Source organism: Ictalurus punctatus, chromosome 3 (genome assembly GCF_001660625.3).
Source record: "Ictalurus punctatus breed USDA103 chromosome 3, Coco_2.0, whole genome shotgun sequence".
In the NCBI taxonomy this organism is placed as follows: Eukaryota; Metazoa; Chordata; class Actinopteri; order Siluriformes; family Ictaluridae; genus Ictalurus; species Ictalurus punctatus.
This window is the reverse complement of record NC_030418.2, coordinates 893423-911353: the sequence shown is the minus strand read 5'-3', so window position 1 is coordinate 911353 and position 17931 is coordinate 893423. Positions and strand designations below refer to the sequence as shown.

Below are 17931 nucleotides of genomic sequence, written 5' to 3'. Positions count from 1 at the left end.
ATCTCTTGGTCTTCTAGTCTTCCCGTCTCTTTGCGACGCAGTCTCCTGATCTTACAGTACTCTCTCCCACTTTCTCAGTCTCCTAATCTTCCAGAAACCTACTATCCCGGTCTCCAAGAGTATTCAAGTCTTTTAATCTTCTGCTTACATAGTCTGTTGGTCCGCTAGTCTGGCTCTTTTATTTATTTATTTATTTATTTATTTATTTATTTATTTATTTATTTTAAACCTGATCTGATCGTGCTAATTCTGATTTCTGGTTCTCCTACTCATAGTATGGATTATATACATTTTTGGATGAGTGTTAATAAAGCAACTGCACCATAAGGGCGCTTATAGATTAGAGTAATTCAAATGACACATCGTCGTGAGTCGCGAATCCTTAGTGTAACCGTGACAAATATCATATTTAATTTTACATACTGTCTTACCTCAAGGACACACACACACACACACACACACACACACACACACACACACACACACACACACACACACACACACACACACACACACACACACACACACACACACACACACACACACACACACACACACACATTGTCATGGGAGAGAGTTAACAAGGACTTTAAAACAGGAACGTTTTCTCAGCAAGATAAGGTCGGATCACCGTGTGTAGGAGGTGACGTTAGCCAAAGGCACATATTCTTATCGTGTTAATTAGCTTTCCTCAAAGACTAGATTAGAGTCTCACAGTGCAGACTGAGTAGAGAACCAGGGATTGCTAAGCTCAAGTGTGATTTCTGTCCACTTGTTCGTATGCAAATGGGAGAAGAAGAAAAAACAACAACCCCAAAACCCTGCATTTGAAAAATGCTTAAATGCTGCACATAACCACAGAGCTGTTAAAGCTGGCATATGGATCTAAAGAAAGTGTGATAGAGAGAGATAAGAGCAGATTTCTGGAATATAAAATGTGTTTTGATGACTTTTTATTTAGACAACCTTTCAAAAGAAATTCGCTTGGAATTTACGAAACTTCAGGATAAAATTTTTTTTTTTTTAAAAAAGCAAAGAAAGTTGTCACGATTGTGCCGACGCAATTAATTGAACAAAACGTACGGACGGAAACAACGTCCGGTAGAGAGAAAGACAGCCTTCGTTGCCACATATACTGTACGTGACACTTATGGCATTTAGCAGACGCCCTTATCCAGAACGACTTATATTTATCTCATTCATACATCTGAGGGTTAAGGGATTTGCTCAAGAGCCCAACAGCGGCAGCGCTGGGGTTTGAACGCACAACCTTCTGAGCAGTAGACCAACATCTTAACCACCGAGCTTCCCCCGCACACGCAGGGTACAGCGAAAGTGTTGTGAACTCACCACTTTCTGATCAGTCGGCCCAAACGTTAAACACTGAGCCGATTAAGTAACGAATAAACCCTTCCACGTCACGCTGTTCTCGAAAACATCGTGAATGGCGGGGTGTTGTGACGAACCGGAGTCCTGCGTCGGCACATCCTGAAGTGTTTCATTTCTCTCATAACGTAGCAATTTGCCAAAGGTAACCGTTCTCATTCATTAAAGAACGGCACATCATACTTTTTATCCATTTATAGTTATGAAAACGTCTTCTTTTTTTTTTTTTTTTAGTTACTTGATTGTCAGAGAGCTCTGACACTGGAGACTCCTTCCATAAAATGTACATACTGTACATATCTCCTTACAGGAAACAGATATCTGAACCTGAATGTATATCTATATGTATATACACATACCCTACCTGTTTATGAATCATTCAGTACAGGAGAGAGAAGATTGTTTCTGATTGGTATAATTGTTTGATCTGAGCTCTTTGAAAGGATTCGACACTTTGTACATACACACTAATGACATCAGGTATTGAATCTCCGTGAGTTTCACCTTCACCAGCGCTTTGCCCCGTTTCTCGGGAACGTTTCGATCGTTCATGGCCTGTTGAGCAACCTAGAAAAGTGTGAGTGTGTGTGTGTGTTGGTGTGAGTGGGTGTGAGACTTGAATCGTTTGTGTGTGTGTGTGTGTGTGTGTGTGTGTGTGCTGAATCGGAAGTCTATCCTTGAGAAAAAATTGACTGTAATAGTTTTCGAAAAAGCTTTCTCTGGGAAAAGAGATCTAATAGTGGCCGTGCGAATAAGCCGAGTTCGAAACGTCTGGATACGGAGAGCTCTGGAGAGGCGTTTGAGTCGATACCCCAGACTGTCAGAGGCGTCAGAGCTTCAGAGATGCCGAGAGTGTCAGAATGTCAGGTGTTTAAAATAACTTACCTTCGATACGGTGTGACGTTTGCAGCGGTCCGTTTTGAAACGTGCGCGGAAACATTACTGAGAGAGTATGAAAGCTGAAATGATATATATATATATATCGGCATTTATGTTCACATTACCATGCAGCAAAAATATACGTGTAACAATTAAAGGACAAAAAAAATAATAATCTGCTTTGGAATAAAGACACGCAAGAAAAATGCTGTGTGGTGTTATGTAAGGAATAAATGACGTGCGTTGCGCTGTTAGAGGAAAGGAATCAACGACGGGGTGAAGCCGAGTTACTCTCACTGCTGATTATTTTCCTATAACAGCGTGTCCTGAAGTGCTTAATCCCCTTCTTCTTCTATTTCTAGCAAATTACCAGCGTTTACATTCTCTAGAAAACAGAAGCGCAGCTCGTCCCGTCGTCACGTTAGCGAGTGTCGGAAAGTTGCGGCTTTACTGCGGACCGTTACAGAACGCTGACACTGGAGACTCCTTCCAGAAACATTATAGAACATTTCAGGACATCCACGATGACTGTGTACGAGCTGTTACTATGGAAACGATAAAGTGTTTTCATAGAACGAGTGCGCTGATGTAAAGCCGGGCTTTTCGCGGCCGCGCTGCTGTCCGAGCTGCCGGGATCGGAAATTCATCGACACCTTCAGCAGCACCGGGGTGGAAGTGTAATGATTGTTTTAAAGGGAACGAATGTCTGTGGAGGGTGGAGGATCAAATCAAATCAAATCAAATCAAATCAAATAAGGTGACAGGATGAGCATTTTTGACTCATCTTTGAGCCCAATCAAGCCAAAACCAAACACACGCCTCATTCCTCATTATGGCAATTGCTGCATTTCTGCATTTATTAATCATAGGTGTGTGCTTATATAAGAGAGTTGTGTGTGTGTGTGTGTGTGTGTGTGTGTTATCTCCTCTTCAGGTTGGGTGACACATTCTGATTTGTGTATTAGCCTCGAGTGACTCAGTAGCGCTCTGTGTACTGCACATCACATCTGTACTCTTTATGCGTCCTACATGGCAGACAAATAGCAGCCAAGAAATTGCTTTTTTGTGCCCTAGTTACAAGACGATGACTGTGTGTGTGTGTGTGTGTGTGTGTGTGTGTGTGTGTCAGTACTGTTTTCACACCCCCTCGTCAACTTCTCCCAACTCAGACGTGCGCATCGCCTACATCGTGTCAGTGGACACAACTTGAGGAATGTATATCTGGAGCAGAGTGTTTCTTTTCAGCACACAACCCCTCAACAACAACAACAACAACAACAACAACAACAGTGTAGTTGAAAAGCAATTTCCTTGGAAATGTGTGTGTGTGTACGTACAGGGGTGTCTTGCCATGCTAACCGGCTAGTGTGATAACACAAGCTAGTTTATTAGCTAGTGTGTTACCTCTGAAGCTGCAAGTAATGTTACATTTTCTAAATATTAAGTATTTCATTGCCAAACTGTTCACTAGGCTATATACTGCACTGTACACTATATATTAAACACTACACTGCATACTATAAAATATCCACTACATACTATAGAGTACATTACACTATACACTATATACTAGGTTATACAGAGTATGCTATAGAGTATGCACTAAAAAAAACATACTGTATTATTCATACACACTACTTGTCTCTCTCGCCTCGCATCGGTGCATGTTTTTGGAACACGTATATTTTATTTCTGTATTTCGGTCTCGAAATCACATCATACTCGACTTCATTCATTTGAGTTCAGAGATGCTGTAAGACTTCATAATGAACTGATCGTTGCAGGGATGATGCATTATTTGATAAATGAGAGACACATTTTGCCATCTGTGATGATTCAGTCCAGCTGCAGGATTTGAAACTCGGACTGAAGCGCCACCTGGTGGACAAAACAACTCAACACACGAGCTCAGTGTCGCTGGGTTTGTCTTGTATCCATATGTGCAGTCTATGTGCCTCTGTTTTGTCATTTATATGAGGATTGTACATTTCTACTGAGCTGTAGTCACAGATAAAAGTGTATTAAACTTTATAATTCCGGGTGCAAACTGCATGGCTGTTGCAGCTTTAATTAGAGGGAAATGGAGGAAGCAGTGCATCTTTAAAACTCATTTAAGGTCCAGAATTGGGCTTTCAGGCAACTGGTTTGTCAGTTAATTATTGGCGATTTTGATTTATTTGCCAATATAGAGTGCACACAAGGCAAACATATTTAAGAAATCAGATGAGATGTATACACAAAAGGGGGGGGGGAAAGAATAATTCAGGTGATATAATGTTAAACCGAGCCAGCAACACCAACATGAATAACTTTTAAGTGTCAAAATAAAATACTATAAATAGCAATCGTCTTGTAAAAGAGAAAATGTTTGTTGGTATTGTTGGTAAATTGTGAAAAAAAATCTCATCTCGTCTTTCAAACCATATATCTCTACCCCAGAGCACCTCTTCATTCCCTTCTTAAACCTTTTTTTTTTTTTTTTTTTAATTGTTTATTTATTTATTTATTTATTTTTAAAAGCCCCATTGTGCTCTTTCCGGACCGGATGTTTCACTTTCTCGTGAATGAACAAAGCTTTTGAGCGCGAGAATCCCTGCACCGGCCAGCTGTCTCCCGGGGAAACGGAGGAACTAAAGGAGTCGGTTCCGATTCTGATTCAAAATGCCGGGAGGTGAAGAAGTCGATTCCGGAGAGTCGATTCCACAGGGTTGTTTTTCAAGGCATTTGATAAACCTGATCGATTTTAAATTGATTTCCAAACTCTGTGGCATTTTTTTTTTTATAACAGGAAGTCAAATGTGCAATGGATGTAATATGTAAATAAACTGCACATATATACAGTAAATAACTCTAAACAAGGCTCTGGGTAGGGAATATGTAGGCTACAGTAGGTTATTGAGTTATTGATATAAGGTTATTATAGATCAAAACTACAATAGATATATAAATATTAATATATGCAAGTATTACTCAAATACATAGAGATAATAGGATTTGATAGAGTGAAACCACCTGTTTACTTTATTTTGAAAAAAAAAATTGCTATGAATTGATAGTTCACCAGTTTCTGAGTATAATCTGTGTAAGAGGCTAGAAATATGAATTACTATAATAAAATAAAATTCAAATAGGCTATTAAATGGCATACTGATGGCAAACCCACAAAAATAAATGTAAGTCATTAAAAAAAAAAAAAAGTTTTTTCCTTTCAAATTCCTCTTAAAAATATCTCGTGTCTGTGAGGTCCTCATGTGACCCGGGAACAGAAGGCCTCATTGTGCTGCTACTTGGGCTTCGAGGGTTGTTTTGTCACAGATTTGCTCCGAATAGTATCCTGCTGTTCTCTGTTAGCAATCGACTCTCGAAGAATCGACTCTGTGAGTCGACTCCGAGGGCAACAGGCGTGAGCAAGCGCGGGGCAGCGCGTAGTGATTTCCGCGCTGGCATGACGACTGTCGCGCGGGGAGCGAGCGCGCGCGTGCGTGCGTGCGTGTGTGTGATGGGATTACTTACACAACAGCACGGGATGACGGGGTTTTGTGTGCAGATCTTTTTCCTTGCGTAGCCAGAGCTCGTGCACTTTGAAAGATGGACCGCAAAGTGAGTATCAGACGCGCCACCTCGGCCGGGTACCGCTTACCGGAGCGCCCCAGCGTCGCCCTGGCCTCTCAGTCCTCGGTGTCCGTGAAGAGACCTCCGCAGAGCGGCCCGAGGAACACGAGCGAGCCGCCGCCGGAGCGGGACCCCGACACCCGGGACCCGGTGAAACAGGACCGGGTTTGGAGAGAGCTGGTGCGCGCGGAGAGAGACGGGGTTAAAGAATGGTAACGTCGCGATGCTTCACGACTCTTTCGTTTCGGGTCTTTCCCTTCTCTCTCTGAATTGCGTGTCAGCGCTTTCTTAAGTGACACGCGGTTTCTCTGTTATCCGATACGGAAAGGTTCGCGGTTGACCGCGTGCCCCGTGCACGGTGTGCGTTACACGGTTGCTTGGCCCCGCGCGCGATCATAAAGCCGTGGATACTGAACACAAAAGAAACACGGGTTCCTGTTGGATCTCATTTCCTCACCACTCTCCTAACAAGCACACAAGTTTTGTTTAAAGCAATGTTTTAGATTACAGCAGGGGTTTCCAAAGTTTACATTTTCTATTTAAATAAATTAAATAATGAGTATGAGCTCACAGGCAGACTTTTAGCTTCCATTTGAGGGTGTTTATATCCATATCAGGTGAACCGTGTAGGAATGAGGAATTTTGTATATGTGCCAACAATCCCACAGCCCCCCCCCCCCCCCCCCCCCCCCGCCTTTTTTTTTTAAAGGGGCAAAAATAATTGAGCAAACTAACAATCAAAAATAAATGAACTAATCACTTTTAATACTTGGTTGCAAATCCACTTTAGTTCGTTTGAGGACTCTCTTGAAGTCACAAAAGGTTTGCCGTGCGTAGTAGTCCTCACTTGATATCTCTAGTAATGTTCTGCTCCATGTTTGCTCTGTTCAAAAGTTGCTTCTGCCAGGAGAGCTTCCAGATGCTTCTCTGCTCTCTCGTCCTCTGAATGATTATTATCTTTTGCGTTGCCCGTATGTTTCACGGTATCTCGTGATGTCTCAGCCCTTTTGAAACCTCTTCTTCTCACTGATTGTAAATATCAGTCAGTAAACTCATTTGGACATGCAGTCAGAGAAAGGCTGCTCTAACTCTCTCAGCTAATCAGTCCGTACAGGATGTGGCGCAGTTCGTTTGAGATCGTTGCCGCCAAAAACGCTTGATTTCGCTGCGGATTTTTAAAAAACTTGCGACAAAATTTGTGGGATTTGTGCTTTTTTTTTTTTTTTTGCATAAAACTACTCGAATTGGTGAAATTGCAATCACGCGAAATTGTGTCGCGCACTTTTTGGCAGCGATGTTTGTTGGTAAATGAGACCTTTTAGCTGTACTCATGTTCAGCGCACATGAATGGAAGATTCATTTGGCTGAATGTGCATGGTGATGACGTCACACGACGCGTCTTGGCTCAAATCTGCGGAAAACCTGCACTGAATTTGAAAAATTGCAAGCTCCTCCGAATATTGCAGTTTTCTTTGATTTTGTGTTAATTTCTGCTGCCACCATCAGGTGAAAGGATGAATTGCAACGTGTTGGCCTGCGGGCCTCCTATCACACATACTAATGGAGAAGCTGCAGGCCAGGCCACATCTGTCCACATCTGTCCACGGGCGTCAATGACCATGACCCTTGGGCCAGACTTTGGACACACCTGGATTAGAGGAACCCCAAATAATTATTAATGGATATTTTTAAACAAACTCAGTGTAGAGATCCGGTCCCTGCCATCACTGAGCCAACACTTATCTTAATGCGACTCGTTATTTAGAGGCAGAAAATGTCAAATTCAGTTCATTATTAGCTAACTTTAGATGATATTGAATTCGTAATGATAGCTATGCTTAGCTGTGTTAGCTGTGACTTTTATGTAGCTTGCTAGATGACAAAGAAACTAAGCAAGGTGCCGTTGATGTTCACCGGAGCAGCGGTGACCTTCTTTGGATGGGGTCTAACTCTAGATCGGGTCTAACCTGGCCACCTCGCTGTGAAAGGGTGATGGCTGTGCATTCAGGAACATCTTTCAGTGTAAAAAAAATTGTACACCCCCTTTCTAATCGCAGCACTGATTAATCTTTTCGAGTTTATTTAAATAACAGGCTGAACATGTATCATCAGATTTATTTCTTGTAGACGTTAGACGGGGCATTTCTGCATTTTTAAACACCTCAGTGTCACTTTTTGGTTGAGAAAGCAAAAATCTCCTCCAACAGCAAATCAGAAACCGACTCTAACCGAACACCACCACTGCGCACCAGCGACGTAGACGTGTCCAGTAATGGTACAAAGTCCACTCTGGGGGACCTTTTATAACTATTTTTAAATCTTTTGCCCGTTTATGATTTACCTGTAATAGCTTGAGTTTTTTGTTGTCGTTGTTCTCAGGGAGAAGAACTGGAGTTTTCTGAAAGACTTTGATCAGCTGGTAAGGAGTCAGTCTTCTCGTGCTTCTGTTTATCTACAAGATGTTTAGTGATATTTCATCTTTTAGGATTATCCCAGAACGGAGAGCTGGAGTTTTTACTGTCTTCACTGAGTTCACTGTTTGTAAGGGAAATAGAAAAAAAGCACTAAGGTGGTTTGAGGAACATCAAGGTTTCATATGTGTTTTTTAAAAAAATGTGTCTTGTAAAGCAGTTTACACTGCCAGATGAATCAAGGTTCTTTAGAGCTTGAAGGAATGATATTTACAGATGACAGCTCAGGACAAATTTATTTCACAGACAAACTTCAAAAATGAAGCAGCACAATGATAGTTTCTGCTTTGGTTTTTGAACTCCCCCCTCGTAAGACCCAGTAAAATTAAAATTGTCGCTAGATTTCATCTGACATTAGTCACAATAGCTTTGATAAACACTTACCTTGCTAAATGCTACACGACCTGACATGCTAAGTTTGTAAGCTAGCATTATTTACTGTTGTGGAAAATATAGACTTTTTAAATGTATTTATTATAATACATTATTGTTATCTTCCACTGTGATAGAATGCTAAGCAGTTATTGTTGGCCTAATGCCAAATTGGGTTAAAATAAGCATGTTAGGTGAACCAGTTCGAACTGGTTAGCGTGAGTTCATCTTCTTATGCAACTTAGCACTTATGGCTTCAATTCTTCCTCCTTTTTTCATTTTCCAGGGTAATCCCAGGACCGAGCCGCCGCTCCCCAGCTACGTCTCTCTGTACTCCGAGACCCTCCCCAACACCAGCAACCAGACGATCGGCAGTCGCATTTGCACCGAGCTTGGTAAAGAGCTGATGCGAATGGACAAGCTGCTAATGCTAACGACGACGCACCAAAAGACCAAAGCGAGTCCCGAAATGCAGCCCTGCTGACGACAGGCCACCCACGAGGTCCGAGCAAACTCAGTTAGACATGTCTTTAGCTGAGGTTTTTAATGAAGTTATCAACAAAACAAAGCTTAATTGTTTTTTATTATTATTATTCTTGTTTTTTTTTTATACAGAAGTTAGTAAAACCGTTGTTTGGTAAAGAAGATTTTCAACTGATATTTGTACAACAGCGTAGCTGAGCAAAGCATTAACAGTGGTGTCAAAGTGGTAGCTATGCTAGATTGTTTGGCCAGTCCACACTAGTGTCTATACCTACAGTACTATATCTACACTTGGCAACCTTATAGCATTCTCCATAAAATATTTTCCAGCATATATCTTTACATTTATACTCACAGGGTGTTTTTCAGGATAGTTAGAATAGTAGAAATATCAGGCGGCTAATTTGTCATTACGAGGTCAGTCAAAGAGCTGTAATCTGAAATCTAAATAATTTTTATACCATTATATAGTGTTTTCTTTTTCAATTCTTTTTTTTCAAATATTTGCATTTGTCATTTAGCAAAAACCGAACATAGAGTTGAGCAGATAACGGTCAACATAATTGTCTTAAAGGCTGAACAATTGCTGTTTGAGAGACTTGGGCTTTAAACTCACAACCTTCTGGTCACATTAACTGCTGAGTCAGCTGTTTTAATGTTTAGTTTTTCCACATTATAGTTTTAAAAATGCTTTCTAGACTACCAACAACTCCGCCTCTTCCACAGGTTACGCGATAGCTCATTACACAGCATAAGAAATGAGAGCTGCATATAGGTTTAAATTTTAAGGCCCATCTTAGCATGCAGTGCCATCTAGGTTGTATACCTTTGGTAAGAAGCGTTTTAACATAACATACCTGTGCGACATTATTGACTTGCCTTATTTTTAAATTGTGGTAGAAATGTGGGCGTGGCCATTCTGTAAAGCTTGTGTTTAGCCCCCCAGTACAGCAGGCTCTGCCACCTTTAGTACCTAGTACATCAAAAAGATACCAACTCTGGAGCAGGAGCTGAAGTCGTCCTTGGAAGTCAAATTCCTACAATGGAAACACACCTAAAGTTCCTGAAAATGTTCCTGAAGTGGAAACGCTTATGTGTCATGTTATAGTGATGAGCAGTAATACATGTATGTATCATACTCATATGTCATTTTAGAAGATCATGTACACATTTGGGTTTTTTTGTTGTTGTCGGTGCTTATTACGTTCTTATATTGGATTTAATTCATGTGTATATGACTGTGTACAATAGAAACTGACACAGCTACAGCTTGTTGAAAAATCTTATTTGTACTTTTTTTTTTTCTCCCCACTTTATCAGTGACATAGTTAACAGGTCGAACCATGTTGTTTTTGTTCTTGGCTCCCATGAATGTTGTTGAGCGTGTGGGAGTTGATATCAGCGGCATGTCGAGGCATTCAGAGAGAAAGAGAACGTGGGCGACGGAGGTGGGATCACATCTAGCGTCTGGCATGTTCCTGTCTAATGTCTTCCAGTGAAATGCTTCTGATGCCTGCTCTAATTTTGCTTTGACTCATCGCTGACTGACTCACGCCTCCGTGGAAAACAGGTGCACAGAGGGATAATCAGAATATGATGAAACCCACACTCACGTCTGTTTTTTTCGTCTATAATCCAAGACAATTATCAAAAATATTAGAGCTGTTTCTGTAAAATATGCATGGAAGTATATTTATAATTCTCTGCCAAATCTCAATAAAAGAGCTTACTCAAGTTTTTTTTGTGTGTGCCGTTACTTTTGCGTTGGTAGAATGTTTGCACCTTATAAGTGTAACGATATACCAGTTTGGCTTTATACCGTGGTGAGGAAAACCAAAAAAGTTATATCGTTAATGTTTTTGCTGTAAGATAATTCCCAGATGCAGCAATACAAGACACTTAAAGGGCTTTCATTGTAATTCCAGCGTCAACAAGAATTTAACTGATGTTAGCTAGATGGAACCAATAAAAGAGGGCATAGCTATTTGGATTCTTACATAGAATATAACATTTTAAGAAGTTAGCTAACCTGCTATGATAAGCTACATGACAAATACATTAACTACACTAAAGCAACATCATTTATGAAATTCACAAATAATTATCATTGATCAATTGCCAGGTTAAAACTAAAACTATGTTATGAATACAATGAAATAAAGTGTTTCTATGCCCTATTTTGTTATTTACACGATATAATAGCAGATTTAAGACGCTGAAACGTCGCGAATTCGCTCCTGGGGAACGCTGCTAGTCAAACTAGTTAGCTAATTTCTTAGCTAGCAGTTAAACCAGCTGTCCTGTTTATTGGAAGCACTTTTTTTTTATTATTTGTGAATGCTTTTTTAATGTGTGTGTGTGGGGGGGGGGGGACTTGATTGTTTTACATGTAAAAATTTGAATCGTGGGGGAAAAAACGGCGTCAACTTGATCATTTTTCTCCTATAAAAACAAACATAGTAGAAAGCGTGCATGAGTAACAGCGTGCTCTGTCCACCAGAGGGCGCTGTGGGGGTAAAGGCTTGGACGGCGATATACGTGAGAAAAGCATAACAAAGTCGCACCATTTATAATAAAATATTTCAATAAAAGAACAAGAAACATTTCAGCTCCGCTTCATAGCTAATCAAGTCAAATTGTGTGTCTGAGGTTTGCTCATCTGTTTTAGTTTGCTGTTCTGTTTAATAATTCTGTCTCCAGGCAGCTGATCCCTGCTGTAGTTCTGGGAGTTGATTAGAGAAACTTTGGTGTCGTTCCAGTAAGATGAAAGGGTAAAAAACCAGAAACCGCTCCAAAGCATGTGTATTTACTGACTTGTTTGTGTTTATATGTTTATTTTACCCCCCGCCCCCTTCATTTATTTATTTATTTATTTATTTCAAGACTAATGATGCTTAAATATTTAATTTCCATTTGAGGAAGCAAATGAAGTAAGAAATAATATATTAGAATAAAATGACAATTATTTGATATATTCTATACTTAAATATAAATATTATAGCTATAATTAGTCATTTATAAAAGATTTTTTAACTACTTATTTATTACATTATTATTAGACTTAATCATTGGACTTTTTTTTAAATATACATTTTTAGACACTGACTTGCTGTCAATATATAGAGTTTATTTATTAGATTACTACAAGATTGCATGCATATATATATATATATATATATATATATATATATATATATATATATATGATCCTATAATTACTACATGAGCTGTGTTCCCTAATCAGCATTTGTGAAAGCAGAAAATGTAAACACTGGGTTCTTTTCTCTCTTAAGCAGAGGCTCATGGGTAAAGGAACGCTGTCGTCGCGTGTTTGATGATGACGTCAGAGGAAAATAGCTCGGAGGGAACTGCTGGAATACCGAGGAAGCATGCAGCGTTCCAGCGCGCCGCTACATTTCCAACTTTTTTTGTGGACTTTCCCCCCCATTTTGCTACATGACGTGCAGTCGAAATGTTTGAGGTCAGAAATATCTACAAATGGACGCTGTGTGTGTGTGAGCTGGAGACTCGGAATCTAAATCTCATGACAAACATTGAGAAATATATAGTGACAACAGGCTGCAAATAGAAGTTTCTAAAGGAAATGTTGCGTCATGTTTCATGAGGAGTTTTATACACAGAATTGTATTAACAGTCCATTTGTAAACAGCATTTTATTTCTGAAAGTGTTCATGTATTTGTGTAGATGACTCTACAGTGGGAAGTGGGCGCTAATTAGGACCTAACCGGAAATAACCAAACCAAACTAAAGGAATGCTGGGTAGTTGTTTTTTTGTTTTTTTTTTAAACAACCTCCAGACTTTATTCATTAATGACATTTTAAAAGGAAATCTTTACAGGATTAAAACTTTTGTTTTGCATATCAGACTCTTTCCCATTTAAGACTCTCAGTTCAACAACATTAACGCCGCTCCTCTAATCCCACAATGCACTGCAGTAGGCTGGCGTACGATTGATGTAGTTTACCCTAAAAAAAAAAAAAATTCAACAAATAAAGTGCATTATGGGTATTTGGTGAAGTTCAAGCACTTTAATCATCAAGCTTTCAGCGTGAACGAGAGATTGAAGTAGTGATGGAACAGGATGAGAATGTTATTATAGTGAAGGGACAACAATTCATCAAGACAATGAAGATGAAGAAGAAGAAGAAGAATGAATGAATGTCTGGGGAACTGGAGCGATCCAGAAAGAAAGGAGGGGTGGATCTTTTGAGGATGAAATTCTTTAATATCAGATGTGTGATTTATTATGAAGATAACATTTAACATAAACTCATCCCACAGTGCTGTTGCATTCTGGGTTGTGATTGGTCAGAAGGTGTTGATTGATTTTCTATAACAGCAGAGCAGCGGGTTTATAATAAAGCCCTCGTTCTAATACGAAAGAGATAGAGAAACCCTGTTGTAGGGTTCTATGTAGAACCAAGGGTTACATCAGAGGGACAAGGCTCTTAATAGAAATGTTAATGAAGAGTGTAGACACTAACCCCCCCAACAAAAACAAAAACAAAACAGTACCTTGTCTTCAACCTCTTATACACATACATACATATATCTTTATCTTTCACCTGGAGGTGTGGATATAATGTAGCTTTTATAGTAAAACTTTACAAAGGTACACTACATGCACTTTTCTAGATTAAAAAAAAAAGATCTGCATTACCCAGTGACATGGAATGGTACACTTTAGTACCTTTTTGTGAGTGTGCAGGATGCAGGTACGAGTGGATGTACGGATATAACAGGATGCAGGGAACCCACGATGGAGTATGTAGGGAAGAGGGAATTTAAGATACAAGGCTGGTACAGTCTTGAAATAAAGTACTCAACTTTTTGTCGTTGCTATAGAGTGATATGACCTGTTTTGTACCTTTAGTGCCTAATTTCTTTTCATCAGGAAAGTCTAGTGGTTATTTAGATCATGTTAATGTAGATGAATTATTATTATTATTATTTTTTTTTAGGTAAAAGATGGACTAATTGTACAAAAGGTCCCCTTCCGTGGTACGGAAAGTACAGTTTGGCACCTTTTATTCCTGAGCGTGAGCTCGTAGCTTGTATTTACGGTAATTCCGGTATAAGCACTTGAACACTGCACGGTCGAGGCAGCGAAGAAGCGAGCGGACAAAAGGCGTGCTGTGCTGCTGGGAAACTCACTAATGTGATGAATTAATCAGCGACAATAATAATAATCATTATAATTATAGTTATAATAACAATGTCTCGTTTTTCCGATACCTCCAATGCGGTTTAAGCAGAAAACTAGCTCGCGAGCCGGTGGAGGAGTGTTTGATGGAGAGACTCGGAAAGAGGCGACGCGGCGGCGGAGGAAAAGTGCGAGGCGACGAGCGCGTGAACACAAAACCATCCGGAGAGGAATAAACGCCTGAAGAGAGAGAGAGAGAGAGAAGGAGAAATAGAGGAGAAGAAGAAGGGGGGGGGAGAGAGGTAGAAAACGCCCTTCTCAACACCCCTCTCCAAAAAAGAGAAAAGAAAAATCCCAACATTGAGTTGTTTATCAGGGGAACTTGAGCATGGCGCGGCGGACTGAGTTGGGGTCCTGCCCGACTTTTCAAACTTAATTGGAGGAGCATTTCCGGTTGGATTAATCCACATTTTCCCCGCTGGTGCTGGAGTGGGAGATCCTAGAAAACCCTACAGGCCAAAGACGAGCTCCATTTATTGTTGTTGTTATTATTGTTAGTGTTTTTTTTTTTGTTTTTTTTTTTTTTTTAGGTGTGTGTGCGTGTTTTTGTTTTAATGCAAAGTCCTCGTGCAGGGATCTGACCTTGTTTAGCATAGTCTAATCTGAGGATATGATCTGATGATGTCTTCGGGAGCCGAAAGCAGGATGGAGAAGCGGCTGAAGAAACTGGAGGCCATGATCAGAGACCCGCGCTCTGCCATCAACCTGGAAAGTTTGCTGGTGAGTTGTCATGAATGTTTCATGCACGCCAAGGCGCCGTGTTGTTGTTGTTGTTGTTGTTGTTGCTGCCCGGTTTCGGTGTTTCCGGTTCACAGAAGAAGAAGTAAAAACGCTGCAATGCAACAATGTAACTGAAGACCGGCCCCACCGCCCCCTGTATAATGTTTGTTGTTGTTGTTGTTGCTGTGTTTAAGTGTCTCTGTGTGTTTATGTGTTTGTTTATCATCTCGGCTGAAATGGTAGTTTAGAGCGAGCTCGCGCTGCAGGGTCTTGCCATTTTGGACAGACTGTTCCGTCTTCATCCTCCTCCTCGCGCACCAAATATAGTCATACTGTTGGCCAAACTTTCTCAGTGTACCTCCTGCTTCCTGCAGGCTGTTACGGTGGTGGAGGTGGTGGTTGCTGTTGTGGTGGTGTTGGTTGTTGTTGTGGTGGTGATGGTGGTGCGCTGTTTATTTTACCGCGTGCAGGTGAACTTTTCAGTAGCACCCTGCACGCGGAGGGGATCATAACACCTTTACATACCAAAGCACGCGCTTACTCAATTCATGCATGCATGCAAGTGTTTATTCTGTTTACGATGCACGGGCTTTCTCAAAACGTGTCAGGGCTCGTGCCGATGTCTGGACCTGTCAGGAAGTCGTGCTGACTCAGTTTCCCAGCAGCAGCACGAGGATAAAGATCTTTTCTGATACTGCTTCCACTTCCCCCCCCTTCCCAGTTTTCATTCCCATATCAATACCAGACCTCTCTCGCTCTGTGTGTGTGTGTGTGTGTGTGTGTGTGTGTGTGTGTGTGTGTGTGTGTGTTCGATTCATGAGAAATGCAACAGTTTTATGCTCTCTCGTGCATGATCACTGTCCTATCCAACAGCGTAAAATACATCCTGGATCGGATGAGTCAAATCTTATCAGATTGGATCTCGATTCAGAGTTTCAAGCACAGATTTTTAACCCTCCTCCGAATGCACACTTTGCATCATTACACCACACAATTCCCATGTTTTTCGCCGAATTCTGCCACAGATCGGATATTGTTGCTTATGTCTAAACAGCTTGGATTTTTTTTACACATCGGCAACATTCGAATAAAGTTGCCAATCTGATATCTGGTCCTTCGGCTTGCGTGTAAAGGCTCGCATCCGGGTAAGATTTACCTGTTACGATATCATCACTGGTATGTGAGTGTTTTTTTTTTTTTTTTTTTTTTTTTTGTTTTTTGTAGCTAGGCCAAAATTCATCATTCGTCACCTGAACGACACACGGGGGGCGGTCAGAGGAGTCCAGATGAAATAAATGGCTCTATCAGTCTGTACAGGGAAACAACCGTTGACCCTGAAACCCATTAATCGTGTTTATAACGTACCGAAGGTGTCTAGTGATTGTGGAGCTCATTTGTTGGTTGAGGCTGTAAGTCAGCGATTGTGTGTCATCACTCTTTCAGTACGCAGTGAAAGTTTTGTCATTTTCCATTCAGAGAGAGAGAGAGAGAGAGAGAGGCATTCCGAGGCATTGCGTAAGTCTCTTCACCTAAACAGAAACCGTACGAGATCACGCCGATGGATATAAATATTTAAGACAGCAGCTGCTTGTGTTCGGGAGATTCGTGTCAGTCGTGTGGAACACTCTTCGACAGGATGGTTCTTTAAAGGTTCACTGCATAGTTCGTGTTTATTAGCTTCTTAAAAACTTGGGAAGCATTGTTTTAGGGCTCTGCGTGGAACCTTTAAGGGTTCCTCGTGAGGGAGAACTGGAGGCATCTATAGATAAAATAATCTAAAGTTTTTTTTTGTTGTTGTTGTTGTTCCACTGACGTTGTAACTGTAATGCTGCTAAGTTCATTCATCCATGGTCAGTATGGGCTTTATCCTGGTCAGGGTCAGGGTGGATCCGGAGTCCATCCAGGGAACACCGGGCGTAAGGAGGGAATACACCCTGGACGGGAAGACGGATTATCACAGGGCAACGCACACACACTTTGACACCGAGGGGAAGTTTATGCTAGCCAGTCTACCTGCGTCATATTTTTGGGAGCAGGGAGGAACCCGGAGAACCCAGTGGAAACCCCCCCCAAAACAAAAAAAAAACCTCAACACAGACAAAACCGAGCTCAGGATGGTACCAGGGAACCAGGAGCTCTGAAATTTTCATTAAAATGTTAAGGAAAGATGTTTTACGACTCTCTTCCTACGTCCGTTAGGTTTTCCTCCGCTCTTAACTAACCTCTACACTCTGATTGGTCCTCGCTTATCCAAGCATTTTTCATTTTGGTAAGAGTCCGCTGTTTATTTCGTCTCTATCGATGCGGAGGTTAGGGGACTCTCGGGAAGCGTCAGTATCGATCTGGTGCACAGTTTACCGTGTGTTCCGCTCTAAAACACCACTGGCTTGTTATTTCTCATCGTTAATGCAGATGTGAACGGTGGTGTGTGCGATCATGAGAACACATTTGCACTTTTTTTTTTTCTTTCCCCAAAATGTTTTAGAAACTTCACCTATACTACACTGTACTGAAGTATAATTTATATATAAGTTTGTGTGTGTGTGTGTGTACTCAGTGTATCCGCTCATTACCACACTCTTCACAAGGCTAAAAAGGTGTGTTTAACTGGCGTTTGTGTATGTAGAGCGTTTTACTCCTGTAGTGTATCCTGTATCTCGCTGTGTTTCCTGCTCAAACACATCTCATTTAGTCCACCAGCATGTTAACACACCCTTCATGAGCTTCAGACGGAGAGATGGTGTGTGCTAAAGGTGTGTTGGTGTGTTACAGCTGCATCGTC

At 40.9% G+C, this 17931-nt stretch overlaps 2 protein-coding genes across 6 annotated transcripts in view; both read left to right on the top strand.

Annotated features, from left to right (window-relative positions):
• The first annotated feature begins 5588 nt into the window (after positions 1–5588).
• On the top strand, positions 5589–10937 carry c3h2orf50 (chromosome 3 C2orf50 homolog). Its single transcript, XM_017463694.3, has 3 exons — positions 5589–6089; positions 8257–8296; positions 9007–10937. The coding sequence occupies exons 1-3, from the start codon at positions 5854–5856 to the stop codon at positions 9202–9204; spliced, it is 474 nt and encodes a 157-aa protein (XP_017319183.1). The 5' UTR covers positions 5589–5853; the 3' UTR covers positions 9205–10937.
• A 3386-nt stretch (positions 10938–14323) lies between these two features.
• The window catches only part of rock2a (rho-associated, coiled-coil containing protein kinase 2a), a 50324-nt gene continuing 46716 nt past the window's right edge, over positions 14324–17931 (top strand). For all 5 annotated transcript variants that reach the window (XM_053679318.1, XM_053679319.1, XM_053679317.1 and 2 more), the window contains exon 1: positions 14324–15149. In XM_053679318.1, the coding sequence (XP_053535293.1) occupies positions 15048–15149 (102 nt within the window). In that variant the 5' untranslated portion in view covers positions 14324–15047. The remainder of the gene's footprint in view (positions 15150–17931) is intronic.